The sequence below is a fragment of the Balaenoptera ricei genome, chromosome 7, assembly GCF_028023285.1.
Source record: "Balaenoptera ricei isolate mBalRic1 chromosome 7, mBalRic1.hap2, whole genome shotgun sequence".
Taxonomy (NCBI): Eukaryota; Metazoa; Chordata; class Mammalia; order Artiodactyla; family Balaenopteridae; genus Balaenoptera; species Balaenoptera ricei.
The window spans coordinates 99656394-99674816 of record NC_082645.1 but is presented as its reverse complement, the minus strand read 5'-3'; the positions used below and the strand labels follow the sequence as shown (position 1 = coordinate 99674816).

Here is an 18423-nt window from a genome sequence, read left to right as displayed (position 1 = left end):
CGAAGACCCAATGCAGCCAAAAATAAATAAATAAAATTTTAAACATAAATAAATAAATAAACATTTCAAGAAGGGAACCAAAAATAAAGATGCTTTTGATTACAAAAAATTTAAAAATTAAAAAAAAACATTTTTACAAAATCAGAAAATCTTAAAATTATCTCAATACCATTGTTATATGTAAGACTGATTTCTGAGAACAAACATGTTGCTTCACTTAGAGAACACATATCTTTCACATACAAATATGTTCACTTAAAGTCACTCTCAAAAACGTTCACTTAAAGTCGTACTTATTTGTCTCAATAAATATGGTAAAAATTTAAAATCAAAATTGAGCTTAGAAACTAGAGAACAGGACACCATCAAAAAATCTACAAACAGTAAATGCTGGAGAGGGTGTGGAGAAAAGGGAACCCTCTTGTACTGTTGGTGGGAATGTAAATTGATACAGCCACTATGGAGAACAGTATGGAGGTTTCTTAAAAAACTAAAAATAGAACTACCATATGACCCAGCAATCCCACTACTGGGCATATACCCTGAGAAAACCGTAATTCAAAAAGAGTCATGTACCACAGTGTTCATTGCAGCTCTATTTACAATAGGCAGGACATGGAAGCAACCTAAATGTCCATCAACAGATGACTGGATAAAGAAGATGTGGCACATATATACAATGGAATATTACTCAGCCATAAGAAGAAACAAAATTGAGTTATTTGTAGTGAGGTGGATGGACCTAGAGTCTGTCATACAGAGTGAAGTTAGTCAGAAAGAGAAAAACAAATACCATATGCTAACACATATATATGGAATCTTAAAAAAAAATTGTCATGAAGAACCTAGGGGCAGGACAGGAATAAAGATGCAGACGTAGAGAATGGACTTGAGGGCACGGGGAAACGGGGAAGGGGAAGGGTAAGCTGGGACAAAGTGAGAGAGTGGCATGGACATATATCCACTACCAAATGTAAAATAGATAGCTAGTGGGAAGCAGCCACATAGCACAGGGAGATCAGCTCGGTGCTTTGTGACCACCTAGAGGGGTGGGATAGGGATGGTGGGAGGGAGACACAAGAGGGAAGAGATATGAGGATATATGTATATGTATAACTGATTCACTTTGTTATAAAGCAGAAACTAACACACCATTGTAAAGCGATTATACTCCAATAAAGATGTTAAAAAAAAAAAAAAGAAACTAGAAAACACGTGCATGTTTTACACTAATGAAGTGTTCTGGCTTCTCTTTCTAGGTCTTTCTGAACTTGACTAAAGGGTCACAGAAGAATAATGATATGAGTCTTGAGCACTTAACACAAAAGAAAATTGGAAATTCCGGTACCAGTGGCATCTCAACTCCTGATGATTTATCTGTGAGCAGCAGCAATTTCACAGACAGAGATGGTACAATAAATCTAATGTGCACATTTTGCTTAATTCCAATAAATGACCTAAGGGAGAAAAATCACAAGACAGATTTTTTTTTTAATTCAACTTTAAATTTTCTTTCTAAATTTAAAAAGACTAAAGAAATATAAGCTTTCTTTTTTATATACAAAATATTTATTAAACCAAATTGAATTCTCTGTTTCAAAAACATTTTGAAGAATGTGAAAGAACTTCCTTGTTAGGGTGGTGATTAGTATTCCTTCTAGCCACCAGAAGTCGTTTTCAGGATGTGACTTACTACAACTCCAGAGTTGTGTTCAACAAGTTAAAATCCTTCTTGCAATTGGTGGTGTCCAATAATGAGCCAAGTTACCTTGTAAGGTAGCTCACTCACTGCTATTACACATGTTCAAGTGGTGGTCGTAGTCATTAAAAAAAGGTTTTTTGTAAGAAAGAGTCATCCCTCTTTATGGGACCTCATTGGAAAATATGTCTAACCTTCCCCCACCTCTGAGTGATTCATATGCTGAGAAAATTCAGGCTCTGAGAAGATGCTTTTGGGAGAGGATCTCTGAATTGGTGAAGTTGTACTTGATGGTTAAGAATCTATAATAATAGGTTTCCCCCCAATTCTTCACACAAGATATGTTTGGAAAATCATGTTTCTTGACATGACTTTGAGGGATTGGACTCTTTTGAAAATAACTTTTATCCTGTCTTATTATCTTTCTGACAGTTAATTTATGCCTTTGGAAACACTATTTACTTAAGGAAGCATATAGTAAAATCATGTATAAACGATGGAGTAGTCATTTCAACAGTTTGCTTAAATTGGGAAAAATCTCTAGGACTAGAACTTGTGATTAAACATTTGCTTGGCTCTAAAACTCAGAAAAGATAATCTCTAATGTTTGTGTAATTCTGGAACTTGGGAGTCTCATTTGTCCTCCGCTAGATTCCTCAGGTATCATCTTTTGGGAATATAATTGTCGAGACTATGGAATGGAAGACTTTGATTAGAGAGTGGTCATCTGCTTCAGGAAGTAAATGTTATGTATTTGCCTCTGCCTTTGTCTCATAATTTGAAACTATTCTTCAGTCAGAATGTTCCCCTCATTGACATTATCTTTTAGAAAGCACATTTGCTCCATTTGATACACCTGTAAGTCATCGACATGTAATTTCTCAAGAAACAGAAAAGCATACTAATTAACGTAAAATATTCAGCTCCTTCTGCAGTTCCGCTTTGCAGAGATAGGAGTTTGCATTTAAACTTGTTCACTCTATTTAATTGGAATTCATTTTAAATTAAGCAGCTTTGTATTTTTCCTTATCAGCTAAATGAAGATCATGATTTTTGTGCTGCATAATTTGTGATGGAGAATTAAAAATATCCGCAGAGTTGACAAATACTGTCATCTTATCACATGTAAAGGAGCGCTTGGTGGCAGGCCTTCGGAGGGAATGTTATATTTGAAACTATTTTTAGAGGGGCTGCTGAAATTATTAGTTGTATGAGCACTGTTGGGGAAGCAACAGTTTATGGCCTCCACAGCTGCTCTCACTCTCAGAAGCCATGGGATATCTACTCAGCACCTGAAGAGCAAGCATTTCAGGGCAGTGTGGGGTGGGTTTGGGCGGAAAGAGGGTAGGCATTTTTTTCCAATGAGTTCTTTTTTGTGACTCGCGGTAAAAATAGAGTTTTGAAACGCCATATAATCAGTCCAGATTTCTAAAAGGAATGTAATGAATAGGTATTTGAACTAGAATTATACTTTGGAGGAGAGCATTTTCCTTTTCCTATGTTTAAGGTGACTTCATTGGACCTCACATTACAGTGAGAGCCAATTACACTTACCATCACTAAGTTACCCACAATAGGAATGAGTTAGACGAGGCTGCTGTTTTGATTTCTATTTATTTTATTTGAATTCAGTCTCTTGATAGAAGCTACCTCTTGAATATTAGTAATTAGTAATAATACTGATTCTGCATTGAGACTTTAAGAGATTGGGAACAATATTCATTTATAAAATTCTAGATATCTCACTTTGACATGTAAAAGTACTATGTATATGACAAAGAATATTTTGTGTATAGTAATTTATAATTTTCAAAGCACTTTTACAGAAGCTGTATGAGATGGAGAGGCTCGGGCCCAAAGCTGATCAATGAAGAGCTGAACTTCAAATGCAAATCTTTAAAATATAAGCTTTTCCTACCATGCCACATTATACCATTCATCTATAGGTTTTGAAGTTACTTTAGTTCTTGATTTATCAGGATTTCCCAGAACCATATTAAATCTTTTTTTTTTTTTTTTAATCAGACAAAATCCTGACCAGAAGAGAGAGATTGGGTGGTTTTGGACTGTTACTGAAGAAGGTAATGGCTATACTCATTCAGAGGTTCCACCACACCCGCAGGAACTGGAAAGGTTTCATAGCTCAGGTTATTCTCCCCATCATCTTTGTAACCACCGCCATGGGCCTTGGCACGCTAAGAAGTTCCAGCAACAGCTATCCGGAGATCCAGATCTCCCCATCTCTTTATGGTACCTCTGAACAGACAGCCTTCTATGCGTAAGTTTCTTCCCTTTAACTAAAGCAACATTTCCACACACCTCCAGAGGTACGTTGTGCCTGAATGAACGCCATGTAGTGCTAAAGAATAAAGGACTTAGTAGCCACAGTACCTGATCCTGCCAAAGGAATACACAGTTTGCTTTATTGCAGCGTGATACTTCTGTCACCAACAAACAACTTTTTAAGAATTTTTGTGTTTGTCTAAAAATAAAGTTATAGTACATCTTTATTTTTAATTATGAGACTTTAAATCAGGAAAGCCAGGTTAGGTATGGCTTCCCAATGTGTTGTAATATATAGCAAATAGCTTTTTATCGAATATTGAATAGCAGTGTCAGAATTCTGTATAATATAATGTTATATATACAGTAGGTGATCACTAAATGCATGTGACAAATAATAAGGCAGCCAAATAGAGACATGTGCTTATTTTTTTGGTGACCATTTTTTTTCTGAGTCTGAGTCTTTCTTAGATTTTTAAGAAAGCAGTCCTATAGACAGCATATTTCATTCCTTCAAATTATTTATGAGCATGAGTTTAATATGGGAGACTAGTGGAGGAATCATGAATTTGTTTCTATCCTTTAATATTACAGAAATTCTCACCCAAGCACAAAAGAACTGGTCTCAGCAATGTGGAGCTTCCCTGGCATTGACAACATGTGTTTGAGTATCAGTGATCCGTAAGTGGTTCTTGTTTTTTTTTGTTTTTTTTTTTTCAGCATTCCAGTGTGTGTGTGCATGTGTATGCGTGTGTGTATGTATGTGGGGGAGTGTGGTTAAGTGAGTGTGTGTGATTTGGCTGAAGGAGGTCAGCACCCTGATTGAACTCTATCTTTAACAGATTTTATCTATCTCCTTTAGTTCATTCCATGGTTATGTTGCTATACTGTAATAATAAAGAGGTGCTTTATAACTTGTAAAGTTTGTTTGTGTATATATTTTCATTAAACAGTCACTGAATTATTAATCTCATTTTTAAGATGAAGAAACTGAGGCTCATGTGGACTAAGATATCTTGTCTAAAGAAATCTAGAAAGTAGGTTGTGTAGCTAAAGCTGAGACCCACATCTTCCGAGTTCAATCCCCATGCTTTTGCACTACATAGTGTTGCTTATTGAAACTTCCAAGATAGTACATGACACATGGAAACCTGACATCGGTGCATTATTTTGCTAAAGTATCCCCTTCCCTTCAGAGGAGAGGATGAAAAGAGCAAAGAAGATAAAGGGGTCCAAAAAGTTCCATCCTGCCACATTAAGACAATTCAATGAGCTTTGGTCTCTTCACTGTTTAATCTTTAAGTGCTCTCCCTCAATCTCCCATAAAATGTCAAATCACTTGGAAATGGTAGTGCAATGTATATTCAAGTTATGAAAAATCAGTAAACTGAACTTAGGACTATACACCTGAATTTGATACCAAATACTCACTTATATGCTCGTACATAAACATGCGAATGTACACATACCTCACTTCAATATCATTTTTACTTGCAGAAGGTGTTTAAACAAAGACAGTCTGGGAAAATGGAACAGCAGTGGAGAACCTATCACTAATTTTGGTGTTTGCTCCTGCTCAGAAAATATCCAGGTAAGATGGAATTCACTTTCAGGGAAGTAGAAAAAAGAAAGGAATAAATATCAAAGCTTGAAAGATCTATCTAGGTTACCAAAGAGTTGGTATAATTTCATTGTATGGAGGCTAGTAGCTCAGCGATGTCGACCTGGGCAGCTGAAAAACACTGAACTTCAGGTCACTGTTTTAAATCCATCTCAGGACAAACTTCCTGAGGTAGGTGATTCTATGACAGTCTTTGTGGAAGCTGACAGAAAATGAGCTTTTGGTCTCAGTTCAGTTGTAACCAGAAAGCTCTGTGTTTCACATAACTCATATTTGAAAACACAGTGAGACTGCTACTATAGTGGTCATCTGGGAAGTTAGTAATGTGTAAGTCCAGAACAGAACTCTGTATGTCTCCAAGCAGCACCTCCAGGATTCAAGAAAAATCCATGTCCTGAAAGAAACATTAAAGATTCTCCAACCAACACCCTGTCTGTATTCTATAAATACACACCTTAGTTTTCTAGGCCTATCAATTCAATAAACTTTTAAGGAAAACAAATTCACTGGGAAAATTAAAGATTGTTGAAGAGAAGAGGTAACTATTAGTTTCTGAGAGTCACTATGTTGTCAACTTACCTCCCCATAGAAGAGGAATCTAGCAATATTTTCTTCAAAGTGACATATGATTACGTCCTAAACTGTCTTGGTACACTATTTTAAAATAAAGATGTTTTCAGTAAACGCAGCCTATTTTTGTGGTCTCACGTAAGACGGTGACTAACAATAAAAGCTGGGATCAAGCAAGCATTTTTTGAAATCCTTGCATATATAAATATTATTCTTACCCAGTACTCAGAGCATTTTCTAATCCCTCATCTAACCTAGCTAATTTCTGAAATCCTTCATGTATTTTCTTTAGTTCACAGTAAAAGTCTACTAACTTAGTATGTAAAATTGGAATCTAGATAAATTTTATTAATTAAAAAAACCCAGTAGATTAAAACTTTTTCAACCTTATATTCCGTTGATGGGAATCCAGATTTGTGTAAACAGCTTTTAAAAGCATTGACGGTATCTACTAATGCTTAAGTTATACATACCCTATGGACTCAGCAATTCCACTCCTGTTATATACCCATCAGAAATGTGAATAAATTCACCAAGAGATATATACTGGAATATTCATAACAATACCGTTTGTAATAGCCACCCAAATTCCCAGCAACAGTAGAGTAGATAAATCAAATGTAATCTATTTCCACAATGAAATTCTATATACAGCAAGATGAGAATGATCTACACTACACACATCATATTCTCAGAAACAAATGATGAGTGAAAAAAGCCAAATACGAGAGAGTACATATGATACAATTCCATTTATATAAAATACAAAAACGGGAAAAACTCTTCTGTGCTGGTTACTTTGGGAGTGGTAGGATTGGAAGGAAGTGTGATGAGGGGGCTTCTGGGGTAATAGCATTGTTCTGTTTTCTGATCCAGTTGCTGGTTCAAGGGTGTGTTCAGTTTGTCAAAATTCATCAAGCAGTATCCTTATAATATGTGTGCTTTTCTGTATGTATAACGTAAGTCAATAAAAAGTTAAAGCTAAAAATTAAGTTGCATACATAAGGATATCTCTGTTTATGAAACTGGTGGCATTATAGAATGTGACCTTCAAGTTGATAAAACTTGATGCAAGGTGAAATTCAGCCTTCATTTTTTAGAGCAACCTGCAACATTATGCTCTTGATACACATGTGGTGCTAGCCTCAGGCTCTGGAACACCATGTGAAAGATGGAAGGAAAAACTGGCAAAGTGCTAGGCTTTTCCCAAACTAAAGTTCATGGCAGTGAAGCACGGGACACTTCAATGAAAAGTTAGTAGTCAGGAAGTGCAGAAAGCTACGAACATATAAATAAGTGGTTTAAACTAAGCTCTGAGATTGGTTAATAGTAATGTACCAAGGCACTTAATTTTGACAAATGTATGATGGTAATGTGAGATGCTAACAGTGGGGAAAACTGGGTGAAAGGCATGCAAGGACTCTCTGTACTGTCTTTGCAACTTGTATATGTATAAGTGACACATATATACATATATATAAGTCATATATATATAAAGATTGGATTTGGATATGGGAAAAATTGGGTTCTGACACCTAGGTTGGTACCTTAAAACTAATATAACACAAACTTTTTATCCACTGCTGTTCATCCCTGAGAACTTATGTCTGTTAATGTTATCTTTTCAATTTGGGGCAAACATTTTTCTCTTCCCTGTGAATTATTGAGGGAATTCTGAGTCATCTTAACGTTTAATGTTATCCTCCAAACATATCAAGCTTGTCAGTACGGTGAAAGAAATATTGAACATTAGTTAACTTGTGTTCTTTTTTGGCTTTAAGCAAGTCCTAAACACATGTATATTCTCTGTATAAATAATAAATGTTTGTTCTGATTTTTTGGCATAGGCAAGATGACTTCCTTTTCAAAGCTCTTTAGAGGCAGAGGACACTCTTATCACACTCTACCAGTTGCACTAATAGACAAATCATGAGACTGAAGCTCCTTGACATTGTCTATTTAATTTGTACAGCATTGTCCAAAGAGAACTTTTTTTAACCTTATTTTTCAGGAATGTCCTAAATTTAACTATTCTCCACCTCATAGAAGAACTTATTCTTCCCAAGTAATTTATAACCTCACTGACCACCACTTGGAAAACTATCTTATATCAACTGCCAATAAGTTTATGCAAAAAAGGTAAAAATACTCTGTTTATAACACGTTTAACTTAGAATATCATGCTTTCTAATTTTAATAGTAACTATCTTTTGAATTTGTGACAATAAATGCAAGTTTCTATTGATTATTTATATGGGTAAATTCTGTTTTATCTAAACAGCCTTACATATTAAAATTTAAGTAAATTAATTTAATGACTCTAAATTAAGATTTATTTGCGCACATTGAAAAGCATTGTTTTAGGCCTCAAAAATGTATTGTTAAATGTGTACATATTTTTTTCTCGAAGCGAAAGTGAAGTTGTTGACTAGATTGTGCCAGCTTGCAGAATTTTAAGGTGTGGCTTTTGGTGGCAGTTGTCCTTAGTTCCAATATGAATATCTCAAAACTTGGAGTATGATATCTGCATGTGAATAAAGTGTCTTTTTGTATAGCAAAGCCACAGGCATGTTCCTAAGCCACCTGAACATTTGCCATAGATGTAAGCGTGGCAGGCTTACATTTGCAACGACATAGATGGACCTGGAAGACACTATGCTAAGTGAAATAATAGACAAACATGGCATGGTTTCACTTATATATGAAATCCAAAATAGTCAGATTCATAGAAGCAGAGAGTAGAGTTGTGGGTTCTAGGGTCTGGGGGGAAGGACGAAACGGGGAGATGTTGGTCAAGGGGTACAAAGTTTCAGTAATGCAAGGTGAATACATTCTGGAGGTCTAAGTCCAGCAATGTGACTATAGTTAAGAATACTGTATTGTTACTTGAAATTTGTTAAGAGGGTAGACCTGAAGAATTCTCAACACATACATACAAGAAAATGGTAACTATGTGAGATACTGGATGTGTTAATTAGCTTGATTGTGGGGATTATTTCACAAGGTGTACATATATCAAAGCATTTGTATGCCTTAAGTATATACACTTTTTATTTGTCAATTATGTCTTAATAAAGCTGGGGAGGGAAAGTTGGTAAGTACACATGAATATGCATGTAAATATTTTCAACAAAATGAGGTTTATTATAAATAAACCATTCCAAAACCTACTTCTTAAAAGAAGTGAAGAATGTGCTATAGTGTTCTCTCCATGTCAAAAATATAGCTGTATAACATCACATTTAGGATAACAGTTACAAGAAAATTATTTTAGTGTAACTACACCATTATTTATTTAACCCAGTCTTAATTTGGTGAATATTTAAACTAATCTGTCCTTAAAATTACCATTTGAATTTTTTTAATCCACTTTTTATTTTTGAGTCCATGAACTTCTAGCTATAATGTATGCTTTAGACTAAAATATGATAAAAGAAATCGATAAAACTGTAAAACATTTGTCAGACAGTATTTATTTCATACTGTAAATGTGTTCCTGATGGAAAGAAAAAAAATGAGCTCTTAGTTAAACATTTTAGATCTATTTATGAATATTTTCTCCATTAAAACAATTTTTCTGTATAGATATGGAGGTTGGAGTTTTGGGCTGCCTTTGACTAAAGACCTTCGTTTTGATATAACAACAGTTCCTGCTAATAGAACACTTGCCAAGGTAAATTGTGATCTTTCTTTTGGGATGTCATACAAATGAGAATGTGAACTTGAAATGTTCAAGCATTTTCATGAGGTAAACACAAAACATGGGTCAGTAGATTTGAAAAGCACTTTGGAATAATGCATGCTGCATAATGCAGTGGTTCCAGTCCTGTGTATTTATCCTAGGGAAACGTGTACACACAAGTACCCGGATGCATACGCAAAAATGTGCGTGGTAACATTTCTCATATTAGCCGAAAACACAACCCCAAATGTCCATACACAGTAGAATAAATAAATAAATTGTTAGATACTCATTTAACAGAACTTTCAGCCATGGAAATGAATGAACTCTTTTCCATGCAACAAGCAGGCTAACTCTTCCAAACATTATTAGTAAGCAAAAGAAAACACAAAAAGGAGTACACAACTATAATTGCATTTATCATAAACTTTGAGAGTAGGCAAAACAACCATATTGTCTAGGGGAGAGAGAGAGAGAGCACATTGTGATTTGGAAGGACACAAAGTGTCAGGGAGGTGTTCTGGATGCTGGCAATTTTTGTTTCTCAACCTGAGTGATGGGTATACTCCCTTTATAATGTTTTGTTAAACTATACATGAATGTTTTATGCATTTTTCCTTGTATATGTGTCATATATGTTTAGCTTTGCTTTTCAAAGAACATGGAAACTTAGAATTTGGTGGATATAAATAATCCTGTTGACTTTTTTTCTTCTAGATTTTACCTATGCTTTGAATTTGAAACAAGCTAGAGTCACAGAATCAGACACATATGATTACACATATGATCACAAGCAGTCTTTAAATTATTTATTTATTTATTTATTTATTTATTTATGGCTGTGTTGGATCTTCGTTTCTGTGCGAGGGCTTTCTCTAGTTGCGGCAAGCGGGGGCCACTCTTCATCGCGGTGCGCGGGCCTCTCACTATCGCGGCCTCTCTTGTTGCCGAGCACAGGCTCCAGACGCGCAGGTTCAGTAGTTGTGGCTCACAGGCCCAGTAGCTCCGCGGCATGTGGGATCTTCCCACACAAGGGCTCGAACCCATGTCCCCTGCATTGGCAGGCAGATTCTCAACCACTGCGCCACCAGGGAAGCCCCAGTCTTTAAATTTTAAATTGTTCTTCACATATTTCTCATTTGGTAGTAAGAGATATATACAACCTTGGAGGAAGTGAAGAAAATAATATTCATTTAGTGACTGTTAATAAACCAAGAACTAGTTATCACCTTTTATACAAACTACCTACACATCCTCACAACATCCCTAAGAGATAGATATTGTTGAGTCTATTTTAGCTGGGTTTTATAAGGTCATATAGAAAGTAAATAGTAGTGCTAGGGACTTGAATGTCCACCCCCGCCCCCAGCCCCGCTTTGTTCCTTTTCTCCCTCTCTCCACACGTAGAGTAAGGGAGTTCTAATATTAAATAATTTCTCTCTAAATCAGATTTGTAATTTTAAATTACCAACTGGCTTTCTTGAATTGAGGTATACCAGTATTTTAAATCCTCTGCTTTTGACATAGCAGATGAACTAACTCACTTTCTTGTGGGTTACAAGTAGGAATAGAAAGTTAGTGGGGGTATTTCAAGGTTATCAATCTTGTTGCTAAGGACACAATGCTTGTATATGTATTTAATTTCTTTCTACAGCCTGGCCTATATGCCAGTTGCTTTTTAATTATTATTATTATTATTATCATTATTACTGAGAGACAGAATGCCCTAGTTCTAGTTCCAGAATCACTACAGTCCAGTCACAGAAATGAAGATAATACTGATGTCTTCTGTTTATTTCAAGCTTTACCTTTAGAGAAGGTCTAGAATAACTAGTAACTTGGTGCTCTCATGCAGGGAAAAAAAGTTTTTTTCCCAATCCCTGCCCATCTCTAGGTTGGAAACTTAGAGTTCTGTGGTCAACACTGGTGGATGGTTCATAATCTGCCAGGATGAAATAAGTTACTGGGAAATTGGTGCCCTTATTTTAAATATAAATTATATAGGCTGTAAGATGTAAAGACTGCCTGATTTATTTGAACACCATACTGATCTTGCCTTCTTTCGGAATTTTAACAGGTATGGTATGATCCAGAAGGCTATCACTCCCTTCCAGCTTACCTCAACAGCTTGAATAATTTCCTCCTGCGAGTTAACATGTCAAAATACGATGCTGCCCGACATGGTAAAGTTACTTACTTAGAAGTTTCTTGTATTGCAACTTTTGCTACTGTCCATATGAAAATGTGCACTAGATGCCATTTCCTCCCAGTGGCAGCTATTTTATGGTATTTAAATCACAGATCTTTAAAAGGAGTTTGGAAGTAGTAACTACCACCAGATGGAACATTCTGGATAATCCCCTTAACTTCAGGTTAACTTAGTTTCCTCATTTATCAAGTCAGGATAATAATGCTGACTTCACACTTATTTCTGCTCTCACACCTAGTATTTATACCTCATAGGAAAATATTTTATAACTATTTACTTGTACATAGGCTAAAAAATAAAATAATAATGTCAATAAATATTGTACACAAATCTAAATGTGAAAACAAAACTTTTAAGCTAAGAAGTTCTAACAGAAAAGAAGTGCTACCATTAACTGAGTACTTACCGTAATGACACATGGCTTTGTATAAAATATTGCTAATCCTTAGCTCCCTCTCAGGATGAGTATTATTGAGAAGTGCTACCATTAACTGAGTACTTACCGTAATGACACATGCTTTGTATAAAATATTGCTAATCCTTAGCTCCCTCTCAGGATGAGTATTATTGAGAAGTGCTACCATTAACTGAGTACTTACCGTAATGACACATGCTTTGTATAAAATATTGCTAATCCTTAGCTCCCTCTCAGGATGAGTATTATTGTTTCCTACCGCTATTTCTCTGGGAATCAGAAGCGCCTGGCTCCTGCCTTTTCATCTTCCTGATACTTCTCTATACTCAGCAAGGTCTGCTTTAGTGGGGTTTCCCAAGAAGCTTCCACATAGTCTTTAAAAAGGGTTTGGAATTTGAAAGAGACTGATTTGTTTTCTAATTCAATTACTCTTCATCAGACCATTCCATCTTATTAAGCCTTGCTTAAATTATTTTCCCATACTGATCCCCCAAAATAATAATAATAAAGATGGAGAAAATAGAGTAAAATATTTGCTGGCCAACAGTTTCTAGCCTAATAAGTAGGCTAACAGACTATTTAAAAAAAAGAAATGCCGTTGTCTACTTTTCTTTCATTTCCCTACTGTTGGGCATAATAGCATGTGCTGCACGTTCTGCTGATTGTAGAAGTAAACTGTAGAGTCAAATACTCATTCTAGGAACAGAATCTTTCAGAGTCTTCCTTTAAGAGAGAACAGTATTTTTCCCCAACTGCTTCCGCATTTTCCTAGCAGCAGGAACCCTGAAGAAAATAACAAGATGGATAGATAGTCCTTAGACCTAGAGCATCAATAAAGTGTGGAGTCAAAAGTGGTAAATTAAGTTAAATGATGACTGAAGCCAGGTGGGTCTGGTATAAGCTGGCTTGAAACACTACTGAACCCTTGACTTTCAGTAGGATGTCTTATTGAGAGCAAAAGACATTTGTTGCCATGACGGATAATGAAAGTATAAGAACCATAGAAATGACTAGGAGGAAATGTTGCAAAGGTATGTAGGTAAGAAAAAGAGACAATGCCACTTTTGAAAGATCAGCTTTTGAAACCTACATTCAGGTTTCATTTATTATTAGCATTCTTTACCAAGATGAAAGCAGTCTGAATCACTCTGGATCCCAGCAGGCTTGTTGTGGCCCCTACAACTGTATTTTTAAGTTACATAGTCTAAAGAGTTAAGAATTCTGGAACATAAACTTCATATTGACCCTAAAAGGAAATGTTTTTAATTTAAAAATAAGGCTTAGCTTGAGTTATATAGAGATTAGTAGTAGTGTGCCTTCTATTTTTTATTAACTTTTCTCATATAGGCTTATGAAAGTGGTAGCTTTCCACCTGCTCTGGAAGGAGTTTGTTTTCTTTCAAAAAAGAAATCCATGTCACCTTAAAATGCTTTTATTGTTTTGTAATGCATGTATGGGATCTGCCATGATAATGTTGTCTTTAAAAATCAGCTCAATTATTCTCCTGCCACCTCCCCCTACTACACTAGCTGTCTTAAGGCACCTTTGTTGGATTCTACATGAATTGAGATTTTGCTTTAGCTGTAAAATTGATTCTCTTTTAATTTTAACCTGCTAATAAAAATCTTTTAATTAGCTTTCCTTTGCAATGTCAATATCTGTTATATTCATGTGGTTCCCTCTAGTGGTTAATTTAACATGGAAGTTCTGTTCTTTCTTCCCCTAGAATACAGATTTACTTGTTTTCACTAACAAATGCTACACAACCAGGCTCTTTTCCAAAAATATTGACACATTGTTCCCTCCACCCTAATGTTTATTCTTATTGCATTACTAGCAATGGTCAATGGGAAGTTACTCATTTTAGGTTTACACATGTAGAAATAACAGAAAATGTGTTCTTTTTAATGTGTATTGTATATGGGGGAATAATTGAAATTTTAAGATTTTATTCGAGTCAATAAGCATTCGTTGACTAATCACTGTACTTAAGATATTATGCTGGATGCTGTAGAACCCACAGAAAAGATTGTGATATAGATTCCAAACCCTAATACATGTACTTGATGTTTCCGCTAAAGATCTGTAAAAAAAATTGGTTTAGCAGCATTTTTCATATTGGAGTAAATGTATTTGTAAAGATTCCTCTGGTGAAATAGAGTATTTCTTGATTCTGAAATACAGATCAGGACTAAGAGAAATGTTTTCCCCTTGCCTATGTTATAATCCAGCAACAAGGTTTAAGTAGGGCCCAAAGACAATTGAATCTCAGTAAAAAGAGAGCCCATTAATTTACACAAAAGATAAGAGAAGTGCATTCCCCCAATAATGTGATTAAAATTATAGGTCAAATTGATTATTGTTGCTGGTAGTTTCTTTGTTTTGATTTAACTATATATTATATTTTTTCTTCAATATATAACAATTGCAGATTTCAACCTCAAAATATGTCACACTCTACTTAATAAAAATTATAAATTTAAGCTAATGGAAATAATAGAACTTTAGAATAACCTATAATATTTGGGTGCTATCAAAGGGCCTTAATATCCTAATATAATGAACATATACTATATGAGCAGTAGTGAGAAAGTTCTTGTTCAGCTTATGACTTCATAGGAAAAAGTACTTAAGGGATATCCTCACTCCTACCCTTACTGTTCTTTTCCAAAGTTACTCAGACAGTATAGGCTTTGCCTTCACACCGTGGCCCTTTGCGAAACTTGTCAGCCCATTTTGACTCTGGCTAACCAACGTCCTGTAAGGAAAGGGAGGAAAGAACCTTGCTTACGCTTATACTCAGAGAGTATAACCAACCCTTGGAGGTACAAATAATTTAGGACTGCATTGGAATTAAGTGACTACTTTTCTGGAGCCAGCTAGTTTCTCTGAATCGTTTTGGATCTTTATGTCTCAGTGACAATCCCTCCAGAGTGGCTGAAGTTCCAAAGCTCTACTCTTGGTAGAGTTCTAGAACAAGAGGCATCTCAGAAGCAGTAAAGGAGGAGAAGGGATCCTCTCAGGCTACAATATTTCCCTACGGCAGCCAATAGCACAATGAAGAGGGATGGGGGTGGAAAATGTCTGTTCTTTAGGAGATCCTCATATAATTGGTCTCCCTTTGAGGTGCTTCTTTAAATGTCATGCATTTCTAAAGTGCTACTGAATACAAACATCCATATTACCAGGTGGAGATAAGAAACTGGAAAACAATGACTTAAATGTAGTAGAGGGGGAACATGCTATATAAGAAGTGTAAATTCTTGCCCCTTCCCCCAAAATTCCATGCACAGTGTGAAAAACTGTTTTGGGCTTTTTGTGTGTGTGTGAGTACCATCAATTGTGTGGCACTGATGAGATTGGTGGGGGTGGGGGGGGTGGGGGGGCATCATTTTCCTTTAAAGGAGTATCCCCAAAGTAAAATTCTTTAAGTGGGAAGCAGCCACACAGCACAGGGAGATCAGCTCCGTGCTTTGTGACCACCTAGAGAGGTGGGATAGGGAGGGTAGGAGGGAGACACAAGAGGGAGGCGATATGGGGATATATGTATATGTATAGCTGATTCACTTTGTTATACAGCAGAAACTAACACACCATTGTAAAGCAATTATACTCCAATAAAGATGTTAAATAAATAAATAATAAAAATTGGTACTTCTTTTTTTAAAATTTTTATTGGAGTATAGTTGATTTTGTTGTGTTAGTTTCAGTTGTACAGCACAGTGAATCAGTTATACATATACATATATCCACTTTCTCATTTTTTTTTAGATTCTTTTCCCATATAGGCCATTACAGAGTATTGAGTAGAGTTCCCTGTGCTGTACAGCAGGTTCTTATTAGTTGTCTATTTTATATATAGTAGTGTGCATAAAAATTGGTATTCCCGATTAACTGAATACCTACTAATGAAAAGAACCATCTCTCCTTTAAGGTATCATCCTGTATAGCCATCCTTATCCAGGAGTGCAAGACCAAGAACAAGCCACGTAAGCAGACATATATGGCATGACTCTTTTCTCCTTGGCTTATTGAGCTTTTGTATAAAGTGCTATAATTGGAAATCACAGTTGTATCTGAATGAATGTCAATCTAGAAGAGCTGGTAATATAAGTCACTCACTGGGATAAAAGGAGATTTCTGAAAGTGTGTAGAGTGAGGTTGCCAAGTAGAGCTTGTTGACTGTAGATTCACAGAATCTCCTGCTTTTGTAAGTCAAGTGCATAAGTGTTTCATCATTTCAACTTCCCTGCATAGCATTTAAGTACAATTTCTATGCTCAAGAACTATATCTCTTGCATACACCCTGTAGCCCTTGGAGACTGAGGTTTTTCCATCAAATATCCCTAGTCAATTCAGATGCACTCAAGCTACATTTATCCCAGGGTCACAGCCAAGTCATGTAGAAGATATTATCTGGCTGCCTTGCAAGAAGACTAATTTGTGTCACAGCCAACTCTTGCACTGTTTTGTTGATGGCTTTAGCCATGAATCTTTCTGAAAAGAAAAGAGTTCTCAAAACTTATGTGTGCTCTCCTCTCCCTATTGCTCAATGTAGAATGAGCAGCTTAATCGATATTTTAGTGGCACTCTCCATCCTGCTGGGCTACTCTGTCACCACTGCCAGCTTTGTCACCTATGTTGTACGGGAGCATCAGACCAAAGCCAAGCAGCTGCAGCACATTTCAGGCATTGGTGTCACATGCTACTGGGTAACAAACTTCATTTATGACATGGTGAGTAACTTGTGTCTTTGTAAGAAAGACAGGACCGATTTGGGTAGAAGACAGTTTTATATTTGAGATTTATTTGCCCTGGTTTGTTCAGATTACTACCACAAAGACAATAAATTAAGAAAAAAATTGCATCAGGCTTATATTCATCCAGTGGTTGGAAGAAAGAGAAATCCACCTGCCTTGCCCTTATCTCTGTGGTCTGAGGACCTTCTATATCAGATTCCCCAGGACATTTGTTAGAATCCAGATTGCTGGTCCTCACTCCAGACTTAAGAGGTCCATATCTTGGGAGTGGAGCATGGAGAATATGCATTTTTAATAACCGCTCCCCCAAGTTATTTTAAGCACATCGAAGTTTGAGAACCACTACTGTGGAGAAATGGAAGCTTAGGAGCAGAATAGCCTTGCCCAGTGGTACCACATAAGCAAGCTTATAAAAATTTAATCAACTAATAGTGGAAAATTCGAAGTAGTAGCCTCTGCTGAATGACGCATTAGAGATTAGTAGGGAAAATAAAGGGTGAATTTAATTGATAGCTCTCTTATTTGCATAAAATGGTCCCAAATTCAGATGGTTTTTCTTGACTCCAAATGTGTCAGTATGACCAAAAGCCCAGGATGGGTACGTATTTGCCTGGTGATTATGGTGAAATTGTCATTGGCTTGCAGGGTTGGAGAGTAATTAACTGCCTGGATGTTTGGTTAATGTATCCAGTGAGGTCTGAAATGCGATTGTTGTAGAAGTCAAATCTAAAAAAAAAATGGTAATGATTCCTCTGGACTTAATAGGAGCTTTAATATGTCAAGAAAGCTTAAACTACACACTTCTTTGAAGGGCCACTTACTACTTAGATTCTGGTTCTCATTCCAATTTTAGGAGATTTTCCTCCCTAATTAAATTCCCATCTCTTTCATTGTGTACATCTTGCTGCAAACCCTCAGCATTTACTATTTCTGCTTGCCGATGAAACACTGAGTTCTTTGTTCATATCCTTGTGATTCCAAGAATGTGTGGTACCCACTGCCCTGCTGTTTTGCACAGAGTGGCTCACACTGATAACCAAGCCTTAGAAATCAACCATCTGAGAGAGTTCCAGCATTCAAAATGAAATCAATACTTTGAGGGCTGAATCGAATACAAAGATACCTGGCTGTCTTATCTTTCTCACTGAACCTTTGTCACCAAATGATCCCAAGTCTCAAAGCCT

At 36.1% G+C, this 18423-nt stretch overlaps 1 protein-coding gene across 1 annotated transcript in view; it reads left to right on the top strand.

Annotated features, from left to right (window-relative positions):
- ABCA12 (ATP binding cassette subfamily A member 12) overlaps positions 1–18423 on the top strand; it is a 186631-nt gene that overhangs the window by 143971 nt on the left and 24237 nt on the right. The window contains exons 33-41 of the mRNA XM_059927396.1: positions 1260–1410; positions 3725–3977; positions 4577–4663; positions 5480–5573; positions 8185–8312; positions 9759–9846; positions 11933–12038; positions 16414–16468; positions 17038–17215. Of these exons, the coding sequence (XP_059783379.1) occupies positions 1260–1410; positions 3725–3977; positions 4577–4663; positions 5480–5573; positions 8185–8312; positions 9759–9846; positions 11933–12038; positions 16414–16468; positions 17038–17215 (1140 nt within the window). The remainder of the gene's footprint in view (positions 1–1259; positions 1411–3724; positions 3978–4576; positions 4664–5479; positions 5574–8184; positions 8313–9758; positions 9847–11932; positions 12039–16413; positions 16469–17037; positions 17216–18423) is intronic.